The sequence below is a fragment of the Eufriesea mexicana genome, unplaced genomic scaffold (assembly GCF_001483705.2).
Source record: "Eufriesea mexicana isolate 0111107269 unplaced genomic scaffold, ASM148370v2 scaffold739, whole genome shotgun sequence".
Classification (NCBI taxonomy): Eukaryota; Metazoa; Arthropoda; class Insecta; order Hymenoptera; family Apidae; genus Eufriesea; species Eufriesea mexicana.
The window spans coordinates 419,669-434,967 of record NW_016908892.1 but is presented as its reverse complement, the minus strand read 5'-3'; the positions used below and the strand labels follow the sequence as shown (position 1 = coordinate 434,967).

Below are 15,299 nucleotides of genomic sequence, written 5' to 3'. Positions count from 1 at the left end.
CACAGAAATTTAGAAGCTGAAGATCTATATAGTATGATATTGTATAGTGAATTTCTAAATTTTAGAATTGCATGTTCGATAAATTTGGGGCGAGTTTTCATTTAAAATAACTGTCCTCGTGTTTCTTCAAAATATTTTTTAAATGATACGTAAATAAATATTACTTTATGCGATTTATTGCATAAATCATCCACGTTCGAGTGCCTGAACGTGACAGAAAAATCTTGACAGGCGACTGAAGGGATCAGTCGATAATTCCTGGCAAGAAATCGAGTTATTTCATCGCTTTATCCGATCCCTCGAATTTCTTATTTTTCTTTCCCTTTCGTTTTCACTCTCGGGACGACTATTGGAACATTGGCTGCAATTTATCTTCGACCACCGGCTCGCCGTCGATCGATGAATGGAAAGTGGGTAAACAGGGGAAAAATGTAAATATGAGGACGCGAGGGAGGAAGAAAAACGTCCTAGACGGTTTATTTGCACAGGCGTATTGCTTTGAATACGAAAGTGCGGGATTTTTTTAAAGGTTCGATAAATAGTTAAATCGTGCCATACTTGGCATCCTGTCTCCTCCTTTTGTTCCATAGTTCGCTCCATTTTTGTTAAAATTCTTGTTCCCTGTTATTCAAAAATTTATTAAATTTTTTCGATAAATTTTTCTAATTAATTCTTCAGGACAAGGCATGATTCAGAAACGCGTCTATTTTATTATCTGAAATCCTGTGCTGCAAAGAGTTAGTAAAAATATACCAATTTCGTTTCATTTAAAACGAAATCAAATTTCTATGCAATATAGGTTTATTTTATTATCTGAAATCCTATGCAGCAAAGAGTTAGTATTGTGAGTAAATGGATAAACTAATAAGAAGATTTATTTAACACAAAAATTATAACTAAATCTCGTAAAATAAATTCGCTTCTAATTGTGATGTAATCTCTCGAGGACTCTCTCACCTACTGATTGTTTCTTCACGACTGTTTGTCATACTCGTCACACACACGTTCTTCCATTCCTCACACTCATACCACACATTTTATGACAACCACTACCACAATTAGAGTTGTAACGAATGAATTTCGTTGTAATTAAAAGACAGGATTTATTTTATAATTTAAGTATGGAGTATGTGGAGTGTTCACCCTTTGCACTCGAAGATTTTCTGGCTAAAGAGAAGCAGGAGTTCAAAAATTTTCTGCTATAAAGCTGATTTTTTAGAACAGTAAATAAGAATTCGTATAATAATCCATGAATTCACCAACTCTGTACTTATTATTCTAAAAGACTACAACCCTTGAGTCCACAAAGATAAAAGACCATAAGGTACAATTTAATGAAAATTGATGTAAATTAGACTTAAAAATGAGGAAAGTTCAATTTAAATGACATTTTAAATTTAAGGAGAAATTTAAATGACATTTTTTGGAGAATTGTTTAATTTTATTTGCTCCAGTACGAAATTAATTTTGTACTACGATTGGTGCTCGAATGAGGAGAAACGAAGGAGTTAGATCTGGTTAAATTTCCTCAAGGCAGTTGTAAATTCCTGTAAATTGTCGCTGTGGAGCTTGGTTTCACACCAATCACTCGTAAGTGGACCATTCCCGCGTACAACCCCCATTTGGCTACCTCGATATCTATGAACTTTCCCAAAATTCTCGCTTTCCGTATGTCGTACGCGTTCTTGAAATTCTCCTCGTCCAAATGTCGCGAGCATACCCGGCATTCTCGGTTCTAAATACCGTTTCTGCTTTCTGCAATGTTCGTAATTAATTTAAACGGCGTTGGGGATTAATCGTAGTGCTCGAGGAGATAATACGAGTAGAAACTACTCTTCTCCTCATTTTGTTAACGATCCACAAATTTCTTTCTTAAACGTCCCAATTGTCCAACGAGAATTTTGTAACTGTACTACAAACCAAAAACCTGGAATACCTCTATTTGTATCCGAATTAAAAATTAGAATGACAGCTAAAATTTATTCGTGAAGTATGCAAACGGAATCACGATATATTTGCAACGGGTGAAACTAAAATTATAATTTGAAAGAATAAAATACAAACAAAATTACAGTTCATTTGGGAAATGTAAAAATAAGGTTAGAATAAATTTAGGAAGTATAGAAATAAAATTGTAATACGATTGCAAAGAGAAGAGAAACATTTCCAATTACTTTACCCATAGATTAAACATTCTTTTATTTTATTATTTTATTTTTCTTATTTATTATTTTACTATTCTGTTATCTTCGATAAAAAGAAATCAGCTGAAAAATTTAAGTAATCGTCATCACGAATTACCCAAACGCCAAAGCATCCCTAACTACTGTCAAAATCTGCCAAACCTCGTTCAAAATAAAGTCAGAATAAATTTGGGAAGTATAGAAATAAAATTGTAATACGATTGCAAAGAGAAGAGAAACATTTCCAATTACTTTACCCATAGATTAAACATTCTTTTATTTTATTATTTTATTTTTCTTATTTATTATTTTACTATTCTGTTATCTTCGATAAAAAGAAATCAGCTGAAAAATTTAAGTAATCGTCATCACGAATTACCCAAACGCCAAAGCACCCCTAACTACTGTCAAAATCTGCCAAACCTCGTTCAAAATAAAGTCAGAATAAATTTGGGAAGTATAGAAATAAAATTGTAATACGATTGCAAAGAGGAGAAAAACATTTCCAATTACTTTACCCATAGATTAAACATTCTTTTATTTTATTATTTTATTTTTCTTATTTATTATTTTATTATTCTGTTATCTTCGATAAAAAGAAATCAGTTAAAAAATTTAAAGAATCGTCATTACGAATTACCCAAACGCCAAAGCACCCCTAACCACTGTCAAAATCTGCCAAACCTCGCGAAAGCCCTGCAGATCACCGAAACATCAGCGCGAAAGTAATTTCCTGCCTCGTCGTATCGGGTCGGCCCATTCCGCGAGGAATCGAGCGAATCGCCGCGAATCCGTATCGAATTCTGCGCCTACGCGAAGAAGGGGTTAGGGGGTGAGGCGGAAGACTAATGCATACGAAATGTCGTTGAATCTCCAATTGAAAGCGCGTGGAATGGGTGGCGCTGTGTTTGCAGTTGGAACCGTGTCTCGGTATTCCTGGCCCCGTGTACGCTAGTCGATTATCGGATTTCAAGGGGTTTGGCACGGGCCAGGAGGGGTGTAGGGGCCAGAGGGCCAGAGATGTGGCAGAAAAACACGTCTGCTGGTGAATTCTTCGAAACTTTTTCGCGGTCGAACGTCACCGACCACGATTTATTCTCGGCAACTCCGAGGGGTGACTCGCCACCCACCCCCTCATCGCTCTTTTTCCATTATTCCTCGTGAATATGTATCTCCTTGTCCGTGGAAGTTCATCCCCTTCCCTTCTCCGGAATCCGCTGCGACAGTGGGTTAATTTATTTCGGCAAAGTTTCTCGGATTCTCCATGAAACGGCGATGTCGCGAAATTTCGTTCGAAGGGGATGATCAGGAACTCTGCTCGTGAAGTTTGTTTCTTAGGGTTGCACCGAGGTGGAGCGAGCGAGGGGTAGTTTAACGGGGATGCTAATGTCGCGGTTTGCGCTTTTCATTTTACTTTGTAATACAGCAGGGGGGTTCTCTACGACTTTTCGTTTCAATTGGTAGTTCGGAGTTGAAGACGTTGTTTATTATCGTGGACTGGATGTGGGGTTAGGTTTGAATCTTTTATATTCCTTTGAGAGATGTATGGAGATTGTAATAGATATTTTTATATATTCGGAGATGAAGAGAAAATAGTTTCGGGGTATTTGTAATAATTTTTCTTAATTTTAAAAAAGGGTCTGTCTTTGTATATTTACTAAGGGTGATTTTAATATATTTAGCAGGGAAGGTTCTGATTGTCCGCGTTTAGAATTTCCCCAAAAATTCGTCCACGTGAATTATTTAATATCCACGATGAAAAATAAAATTGGACGTGTCCTCCGAAGTATAGGAGGCAAAGAAATCCTGGAAATGAAAAATCTGATCCGATATTTGTCAAAAAATTCAAGTCTTCCTGCGCTCTGTAACCATTACAAATATTACCAACCCTCCCTGTTTAAAAACCCAAAAGAATTCGAGTGCAGTATAAAACAAAACCTAATCAGGAACAACAAAACACCCGATATTAGAAAATAATCCAAAATTAATTAAAATACAAGTCCTCCTTCAACCTTATCCACTATAAATATTATCAATCTTCCTTATCCACCAAGAAAACCTACCCCTGTTAACCAAACCTAAGAAAACTAAAATAAACCCAAACTGAGTCCAGGATGAAACAAATCCTAACCCAGAACAAGAAAATAGAGTCGTATCCTTGAAACTCGATTGGTAGCAAACAATATTCTTCATAATTCTTGGAAAAACTGTGGAAAAACAGAGACTCGAAGATCCAAAACTATTCTAGTAGAAAACTAAATACAAAATTAAACTCTACATCCTAGTGATAGGGGTTCACTAGGTTGTGAACTAGTATTCACTAGGTGGGTTCCTCTTCCTCTGCGTTTTGTCTTTTGCCTCCCATTTCCTGACACGTCTTTGACCCTAAACAGACAGGTCAGTTCTAACCGTTCACCCGTTTAATAAACATCTATACAATTTTTCCACCATTTCCACTGACCACTATTTCTTCGCATTATAACCCCTTAACAAGAGCCACATGGACGGTGTTGAAAAGGATACTCTCAGCTATGGCAGTGTTCGCGTCGAAAGGCAGGCATCCTGAGACTCGTATCTCCCTTTTGTCTCCGGTCGCGCCTCCTTTTGTCGTGCGTGCGTGTGGCACCGAAAAACGAAAGTGCGCGTTCATGCAAAATCGACTGGCGCTGCCCTTTGACCCCGTGGCGGGCTGAGCCACGGCCCGTCTGGCCCCGACAACGGGCTACGTTCACAGTTAGGTTCTCACGGCTCATACATGAATGCATGTGTTCGGTCTGAAACGGGCGGCGATTGGCCCGACGGCCACGCTGCCGTTGTCCAGGCCACGATCCGTACGTGGGCGATGCCCATGGTGGTCGCCGACCGACGGAGAATGCCTCCTCGTCCCCGTTCTACCGCTTCTGACGCTTCTGCTTCTGCTGCTGCTGCCTCGTTTCGACCAGCCACCGGTGTCAATCGACACCACCGGCTTGTTTCCCTCCTCGCTTCACTGCCATTCCAGCTCGCCTCGATCCCTGATCGTGTCGTTGTTCCATGCCTGCCGATTCCCTGATCGATGACAGCCTGTTTCCCGACCTTTCGCCTTGTACGATCTTCGGCTCTATGCTCTACCCTCGTGTGAGCTTTCGGTGGTGAGTCGAGATGGCCTGGTTGGTAGTCTGCTTATTGTCTACTGGTAGTTGCCTTCCGGAGCTAAGTGATTGCTAACTTGGGACGGTGATTGTTGGATTTAGGACCATGTTTAGGCACCGATTACATCCCAGTTGTAATAACAGCAGAATTAACCTAAGATAAAGGCAATGAATATGTTTAACCCTTTGCACTCGAGAGGTGACTGTCGGTCACCATTTAATCAGATTCTAAAGATCGAAGATAATTAATATATCAAATTTAAAATTACATTAACCATGTGTGGAATGTCGAAGAAAAATAATTCTATGTCTTCATTTGCTTATGATTTCTCATTTACCATTTTAAAAATATCACAGAAGACAGAAAGTCTTCGAATTACTATTTTTCTGTAACGAAAAAGTCGTCGAGTGCAGAGGGTTAATAAAATACCCTTAACAATAAAATTTCTCTGAAGGGGATGGGAATTTTTAAATTTTAATTAGCAATCAATTACATTAAAAATTCTTTGATAAATGAGAAACTAGAAAGATTGGAATGATAAATAACAGAATAAAGAATTCATTTTCAAAGTGAGATTTTGATGTATTTTCTGCCATAGAAATTATTCTCGGACCATGTTTCCGGATTTTCAGGATTTATGTGGTGATTTTATTGGGACAAGTTGCAAGGTACATTCCTTGTGAAGGTGGAAGACGTGGTGAGGGATTGGATGAATCGAAACAACGTTTTTAGCGGGTGGACTCGTTTTTGAGAAAAGATCAGTACAGTCGATTTAAAAAGACGCCAGCGAACTGAACTGTTTTTCCACCTCTGATTTAGGCATCGAGGTGGTCCGTGTGTCCGCGAATTATGGGGTCCTGAAAATATAAACCAAGTCCCATTGACCCGAGACTCTGAATGTCCCTGTAGCGACCATCATTCTCACCCTCGTCACCAAATGGATTCCTCGCAAGTCCTTGAAAAATCTCTAATTCCTATATATATAACTTCCCATCCTTCCAATCGTAATCCCAGTAATCTAAGGTAGAGCCTGTTAGGGTAGCCTTACTGATGAGTCCGCTAGCAGGCCCGGGACCAATCGCATCCCTTCCTTTTCCTACCATCCCTTGACACATTTTAGCGTTGGGATAAGGTTTTAGGATTTATGGATAAGTCTTTCCTCAACATTTTGAAGAACTTATAATATCATAGAAGGAAAAATTGGTTCTATTACAATTTTGACACTAATTTTCACATGGGACATGATTTGCAAAGATGGCGGGAAAACCTGGCTGCAGAGGAATCGAAAAATCGGTAAACCGGTGAAGCTAGATAACTCGGAATGGGATTTTACTGGGCAATAATTCTCGCATATTCAACGAAATTCAGCGGCCGATAAATTTCACTGAATCGGGTAGAAACTTTAGAAAACCGAATACGGGGCTCTCGATCATAAAGTCCTTCCTCTTAGACGTCTCGTCGTTCTCATAGATTTTCCCGTTAAGAATAAAAGCGTCGGATGAAACGGCAACCATAGGACACGGCACCATCGATCGACCTATCAGATATTAAGCAGGAAAAACGACGAAGCAAATCATTCTGTTGCTGCGAACGAGCGTGCACAGCTGGTAGAAGGTAGATTCATTTTTCATGCGGCGGAACGAAAATATGTTAGGTCGTAAGTTGAACGTAAAGCTAGGAACTCTGGACGTTACGACGGTGTTCGTCATAAAATTCGCAATGGTTGAATAGAAATTGTTTTATTTAAAATCCAGCCGCGAACGACGCGCGGCGAAACGCGTGGAATTCTGTCACGTATTCCCGTCGACAGTCCAATTACCGCATGTCAGAGACACTCGAAAATTGTTCCTGTGTGCGCGTCGCGACGTTCGCTTCCTGATTATTATTAAACGTCGCTCGGTGTCGTGACATAAAATTATGCCATTCGGAATTGAAGAAGCGAAATCGGCGAACGGATAACGAATTCGCTGAATTTAATAACAGCCCAGGGAGGAAGCTGTCAAACAATGCTTCGGATTAATTAGTGTCATAACGTTACGTGGAGAATAATATTTTTCTGGGGGTGGAAATTCTGTATCGTCGGGGAAGAATGCTTTTATTCGACAGTTGCTACGAATATGTCGGAATCGATTGAAATTTAGCGCGAATATTTCGAGAAGATTTATCTGGTTTTATCGTTATTTATTTATTTAAGTTGGCGTTCAACTTGTCGGGGAGGAAATTATTTATTTCGTTAAGCTTCGAATGATTAACGATAATTCTTGTATCTTTAAAAATTGCAGTCTTTGTAAATAACTGCTAATAAATTTTGCAGAAATTCGAGAGAAAATTTGTGTAGAAATTAAATTCTAAGGAAATTTGGTAGGTTCATTATTGTATAGATATTTATATAAACCACCCCTATTTAATTTCAATCCCCATAAATCACTCTAAAATTATTAAAGAGTTCAGTATCTGTTAAATCTACAGTTTTTAATTTTTGTAAATAAATAATAAATTCAACATCCTAAAAACAGAAATTAAAAAGAAAATTCGTGTAGAAATTATATTCTAGGAAATTTAGAAGGACTTCATTATTGTATATATATTTAGTCACATTTCCTAGTTCAAACCACCCTTGATTAATTCCAACTCCTGTAACTTAGTCTAAAATTACCAAACAGTTTCAGAAACAGAAATTAAAGAGAAAATTCGTGTAGAAATTAAATTCTATAGAAATCTCAAACATCTCAGTTATTGTATAAATATTTAGTCACACTTCTTCGTAAAAACCACCCCTAAATAATTTCAATCCTCATAAATCACTCTAAAATTATCAACCAGATTCAGAAGCAGAAATTAAAGAGAAAATTTGTATAGAAATTAAATTCTAAAGGAATCTCGAAGAACTTCATTATTGTATACATATTTAGTCACACCTCCTAGTTCAAACCATCCTTGATTAATTCCAACCCCTATAACTTAGTCTAAAATTACCAAACAGTTTCAGAAACAGAAATTAAAGAGGAAATTCGGGTAGAAATTAAATTCTATAGAAATCTCAAACATCTCAGTTATTGTATAGATATTTAGTCACACCTCTTCGTAAAAACCACCCCTATTTAATTCCAATAACTTAGTATAACATTATCAGCCAGTTTCAAGAACCGAAATTAAAGAGAAAATTCGTGTAGAAATTAAATTCTAGAGAAATTTCGAAGGACTTCATTATTATATACATGTTTAGTCACACCTCTTCATAGAAACCACCCCTATCTAATTCCAATCCCCACAAATCACTCAAAAATGATCAACCAGTTTCAAAAACGAAAATTAAAGAGAAAAGTCGTATACAAATTAAATTCAGCACAAATATCAAAGCACTTTCATAGTCAGACCTCTTCTTAGTTACACCCCTGACTAATTCCAAATCGGTTAAAATTTACGAAACAGTTGATAACAAACCCCACTTTTCTACCTCTCCAACCCCTAGCGAAATCCAAATCGATAGCCTCGAAATCTCAGAAATAGCGTAGAACGGTATCGCGCTATATCCGTGCAGAAATGTCTGCTTCGTTACTTATTGACTGCTCGTTTTCCTGTATCGTGTTCCCCAGAGATCGGTTCCTTTCTCCATTTAGAACGAGCGGAATTGCGTTTCCGTGGGCTCGTCAATAATTCGCGAGTCGGGGGCCGACCCGTTGTCCGATCAGCGGTCCCATCGCGGAAGAAACAGCCGGAGAATCCTCTCAGGATTTATGCTTCCGCGCGAGGAACACCGATAAAGCTTCTGACCTGTGCCGCGAACTTTTGCTGCTTCGGGGTAGCCGCGTGGAGAGAAATAGAATTTAATGTGGGCCAACGACGATCGAACGGCCCTCGCCGTTAAACGAAGTGGTAAATTCCGAGAGACAGTGGCCGCTTTCCACTCGCTGTGTTACTCGCAGTTTTATAGGCGAACTTTGCCTCGAAGGCTGCGAGCTTGCGAGGGTTATTTCGTTGCACGTCTCCCGCGCGGATCGAGTTTGCTTTTATCTGCTCGGCGACGGAAACGTCGATAGTCTTTGTGACAGATGCGAAGAGTTCTGGAGAGGAAAGAAAATGGAAGAGAGGAATCGGAGGGTGTCGTGGAACAGGGGGTGGCAGGCTGTGGAAGATGGCTGTTTGAATTTTTCAATTGGGACAGCAGGTGTGTGTTAGAGAGGAATTTTCGATAAGTGACAGAGGGAATATGTAGGTTTGTCTGGGTTGATTTCTAGGATGGAAATTGTTGAAGGATACGTGTGTTATTTCATTTTAATCCTTTAGATAGTGGGTTAACACTTCAACTGCCAAATGATTTTTGTATGCGATGAAATTTTCATTATTTTTGGATATAGCGATGAATTATCAAATAATGTAGCAAAGGAAAGAAAAATGGTGGAAATTATAAATGTTTTCATTCAAAGTTCTCTATTTATTTACGTTGTTCGAATATTTAAACATTGGTTGGAATGAAGCAAATATAAACTTAAAAAATTAGCATTGCCCCAATGAGGAGGCAAGTGCTTGTCACTGATGACCACCATGGCAGTTTACGTGTTGATGGGTAGTCGTATGTAAATGAAGGGAAAGTTAGAGTAACACGAAGAAAAGGAAATAATTGTTAAATTAAAATACGAAATAATCTAGAAAATAAAAAGATAATAGGATTTATACGTCCTAGGAACATAAAATAAATATCGAGTACCAGAATATATGACAGTACACAGGGGTAATAGTAATCAACCCCTTCGCTTACAATATCGTGCCATACTCGTGGTAAGGAAATCGGGTCGAACACGAATATCACGAGTGCGAGACGTGGTTCGTAAATAGGGCTCAACACGTATACAACTCAAATCAGGCTTTAAAACGTGAAATAATATAGAAAGTAAAAACATAATAAATATCGTGTACCTAAATGTATGACAGTACTAATTATCTTCTTCGTTTATAATATCCTCCTAGACTCACGGTAAGGAAATCGGGTCGAACACGAATATCACGAGTGCGAGACGTGGTTCGTAAATAGGGCTCAACGCGTATACAACTCAAATCAGGCTTTAAAACGTGAAATAATATAGAAAGTAAAAACATAATAAATATCGTGTACCTAAATGTATGACAATGCCAATGTATCCTCTTCGCTTATAATATCCTGCTAGACTCATGGTAAAGACATCGAGCCAAACGCGAGCATCAGAACGTAAACAACACGAGTCAGGCTCGTAGTTAATTTCCGCTGACGGTTTCCTGTTTAGTTGCGTGTTATTCTTCGCCACGTTCGTAAATTCCACGTGCGACCGTTAATCTTCGTCAATGTTTTTCTGTCGGGACAAGTTGAGACTCGTCAGTTGCGTGTTATTCTTCGTCGCGTTCGGACGATATAGCTCAGCGTGTGACTGTGCAACTTTGCTGTTTGATGATGGCACGTGCCATCGGAACTGAAATCGTAAGATAAGAGGTTAAAATTTTGCATTGAAAATAAGCAGCCATATAATCACATATAATATTACACATTACATAACATCTAAAAGATACTTCGATTGCGATTATTCCGATTGACAGCGAATGATCATTATTGTAATATTATCGCGGGATGCTATGTTTAGGAAAGCAAATCGGAAATCGATTGATACCGATGCGGAAGGTTATTTTTGCAACAAGCCAGCTAAGTTTAGGTAGGGTGAAACGCAGGCCAGCGGAATCGTATCCTCACAGGGGGCGAATCGCGAATTGGCAAGGTGACGTAATTTTGACGAGGGCAAATCGCTAATGGGTTGCACCATATCAACTAATTAGCAATCGATAAAAGCACGTCATCAAGCTTGGCAATGGACATAAGAATAGGGCCCTTAGCGACATAGGGAGAGTTCTGCGTTGAGTCATTCGGTATTGGACAGAGACGAGAAGAAACGTGTCTTCCGCGGATTAAAGCTAGGTTATTCCAATCTTATTTCCTTCCGTTTAATCAGTTCCCGTGATTCCTGTTCATCTTGTTCTATTCTGTTCCATTTGCTAGCGTCTCAAACCGTTCGTGCCCACTATGCATCCTAAGTACCCTGTGCGTCCTACAATGAGTTCTGAGTTCAAGCTGATACGAGAAGAAATGTGTCTTCCGTGTGTTAAAGTTCGGTTATTCCAATCTTATTTCCTTCCGTTTAATCAGTTCCCATGATTCCTGTTCATCTTGTTCTATTCTGTTCCATTTGCTAGCGTCTCAAACCGTTCGTGCACACTATGCACTCTAAGTATCCTGTGCGTCCTACAATGAGTTCTGAGTTCAGGCTGATACGAGAAGAAATGTGTGTTCCTTGTGTTAAAGTTAGGTTATTCCAATTTTATTTCCTTCCGTTTAATCAGTTCCCGTGCTTCCTGTTCATTTTGTTCTATTCTGTTCCATTTGCCAGCGTCTCAAACCGTTCGTGCACACTGTGCACCGCGCGTACCCTATGGGTCCTAGAATTGAAATCCTAAGACCAAATAAAACCCGTTTTTGACAGCATCCTGGATTACTAAACTCCGAATGAAATTAATCTTAAGATTCGAAGGGAGGGAGCAAATCGTTAGTAATCGGTAGCGTGATGAAGTTCGCAGTAGTCTCGTCGTCGAGAGGCTCCCCCTGGATCCATTTCGTCTCGCTTCCTTAATCATTTAGTTGACAATATTTACATAATCCTCGAGAGAAGTGCCGGGGACCCGTTGAGCAGAATAAGTCGTTAATTCTTCGTCACTCTGGCACAGAGCTGCGAGAGCATTCGGCTGCTAGGTTTCTCCCGCATGACTCGGCAGGAAGTTCGTTAGGGGGCGTTTTCACGCAGCGGGGGTTGACAAGCGAAGTCCGAGTAAACACTATTAAGGCTCCTTCGTTGAAATTCCGCGTTCACGCTTGTTTTCCCTGGGCAACAGCCTCGATGAAAAAACTTTTCCACTTGCCACGAATAGATCCTCCCTCTGTTATTCCAGCCACCCTCTTCCGAGATTATCTTCCGTCCCTCTTCGAGCGAGCCTTCGAGAACAAGGATAACGGATACGGTCGCTTAAAATTGTCGCAATTGATCGTGCAATGGAATTAATTTTATCTTGGAATTAATTTCCTAGCCTCTCCCCCTTGTCTCGTACATTCTCTTTTTCGGATATTTACTTTCACTGACCAACTGTTCCCATTTTTGTTTCAGTTCTGAACGAGTTGGAGGGCCTGGCAAGGGGTGCCGACTCCAGAGACTGCCCTCCAGCCTCGAGGGCAACTTTGGACCCCGAGCACGTGGCCAGAGTGGCTGAGAGCGCGAAAGCAGCCTTGTCCTTCGCGAGAAGCAGAAATCCCGCGATTCGGTGCTTAACTACGAGAGGGACTGTCCTTACATCCAGTACCTTCACGGTGGAAGAAGACGTCGATAAGGTAAGGGAATCAATTTAATCCAAGGTTTCCGGGATTTATTTATCGAAATCTCTGCGTTTGTATTAACCCTTTGACTACTGCGGGCGTTTAGAAATTTTACGATTATGATACTGTGACTATAGGCATCTAGAGTCACCCAAAGGATCTTTTACTGTCAAATTTTAATAATTTGATATTGTTTTAACGTAGTGGAACATAGTGCTTTGATTATTATTTAAATAGAACATAATTTATCAGCAATGCACACTTAACGAAAAGTGTCATCATTCTCGGTGTACATTGCAAATGGATTCCTACCATATGGTATGGCTAGTGCGTGTCAAAGTCTGCCGTAGTCAAAGGGGTTAGGTTATCGATCAAAACTCGACGTTTCGTGTTAAAATTCGAAGAATCGATTATTCATATATCATAAGTCCCGTTTTAATGTTCGGAGACCTGCGTCATTTTACTGTTCGTACTATACATTGGAACTATTGACAGCGGGTAGGGTAATTCTTACAGGAATTCTGTCAAAATCTAGAAAAATACAATGATATAATCACGGCGAAATTAATAATAGCTTAAGTCTTCAACAATTCTTTATCATTCTCATAGACGTATCATACAATGGCGGAAACCCAGGCTTTCAAACACAGGCTCGTACCTTTACACCTGGGAGCCCCAATTTTGGCAATTATGTGTCACCGTTATTAAATCCCATATCTCGACATTTACATTTCTCCATTTCATATACTAAACCGCAAACAACGCAGAAACTAATTGAATTTCCCAAGAATTAGGGAATACACAGCACTTGCATTCTTCGAAATTCAGACGAGATTATTTCTTCTCGGAATTAAATGACAAATTACCAATCTCCCCGTATAAAGGCAAACTCAATTTGTAGCAGTATAATATTCTTTATCACGTTTATTTATTCAAATTTCTCAAAGGTGGTCATTTTTTCCGATACCTGTCAACATCGTGACAGCACGCGATACTAACCTTCGATAAAAGGAGAAGAACCAAGAATCTCGGTCCTTCATCTTGTCACATCACCTTGTCACGCACGTAACGCAAACGCAAGAGGAAAAAGGAAGGGGAAATAAAAGAGATAAATAAAAATGGCATTACGCTAGAAAATTCTGCGACCTAACCGAGCCTGTTCCGCGCAGAAAGAAGCGCCGCCAATTGAAATTCCCGCGATGCTGGGGCGCGTGTCATTTCATAAAAATAATAAGCGAAACATCTGTAATTCCGTTGCAGGACGGGCTGACAAGAAACGATGACAGAATACTGGCTACGTGCTTGAGCCTCTGCAAGGCGGGTAACAAAGATCAAGTAAATGCAGGTACGTAGACACACGCCGCGGCCACCGCGCATATTTCTCTCTCAGAGTACTCGGTACACGAAGCGTTTTCCGACGCTTTGATGGTGATTAATACCGCCTCTGGCCGATTGTAATGCCCGTTCCGCCCGGGGATTAACCGTTATCGCGGTTGACAGCGCACATGGCGTCACGATCGACGCGATCGTTGCCTTCGCTCGCCCTTATCGAGCAGCAATTTATTGCTCGACAGCGTGCTAATTATTCCACTCTTCCTGATCGCGAGAACCACGTCGAGATCGGTTTCGTCAAGGCCCGCTAATTGAAACCGTCTCACCGGCTGAGTTATGTCAATGAAAAATTTGCCGCGACTGTCAATCACGCGAGGAAATTAATATTTCGCGTTTGAAAGAAAAAAGAATTTTTTTTACTCTTGGAATTTGTAGCTTGGATCCTTTTTAGTCATTCTATCGATTTTTCAGTTCAGGGCCGTAGTTCGATAACTCGAATTTTCGATCTTTCAATTTAAATGACAGGAGATCCGTCAATTTTGCAGTTTTAAGTATCGAAGTTTCGGGATCTGAGAATATCGGAGTTTTGAGGTTATGGGATTGTAGAATTTCATAATTCCCTGTTGCGAATATAAGATTTCCAAGCTCCTTTGCCACCCCAAAAGTTCTCCAAAATCGTAACAAAGGATCACACATAAAAATTTCCAAGAGAAGCTCGCAAATCCCGTGTTTTGAGATTATGTGATTGTAGAATTTCATAATTCCCAATTCCCTGTTGCGAATATAAGATTTCCAAGCTCCTCCGACCACCCCGAAAGTCCTCCGAAATCGAAACAAAGGATCCCATAATCGTAAGAATTTCCAAGGAAAGCTCGCAATTCCCGCGACCACTGCTCCATTCGAACCTCCTTCGAACAAAAGACCTCTCCTGCACCGTTCCAAGGGAAAAAGAAAATACTCTCACTCCTGTCACACTCGAAACATTGAGTCAGCAACCCCCGCGGAAAACTAAACAGGCTTCGAATTTTCCTTTGAACAGAAGAGGGTCAGCCGCGACGACTGAGAAGGGAGGTCGTGCTGCTAACAGAGGACAGGAACCTGAGGGTGAAGGCTCTGGCCAGGGACGTCCCCGTGAGAGAGGTGCCCGACTTCATGCAATGGGCCGGCCTCGGCTGAGACGCTTTTCCGACCAAACACACCCGCTAACGAAAAATCTCCCGTTACCACCCCCGCCGAGTAAACTTGACCAGCAGCAGCAGCAGCAAGAC

At 40.2% G+C, this 15,299-nt stretch overlaps 1 protein-coding gene across 1 annotated transcript in view; it reads left to right on the top strand.

The window, feature by feature from the left end:
* LOC108546631 (telomerase-binding protein EST1A) overlaps positions 1–15,299 on the top strand; it is a 229,031-nt gene extending 213,732 nt beyond the window's left edge. Inside the window, 3 exon segments of the mRNA XM_017898834.1 lie at positions 12,494–12,714; positions 13,960–14,044; positions 15,071–15,299. Of these exon segments, the coding sequence (XP_017754323.1) occupies positions 12,494–12,714; positions 13,960–14,044; positions 15,071–15,207 (443 nt within the window). The 3' untranslated portion in view covers positions 15,208–15,299.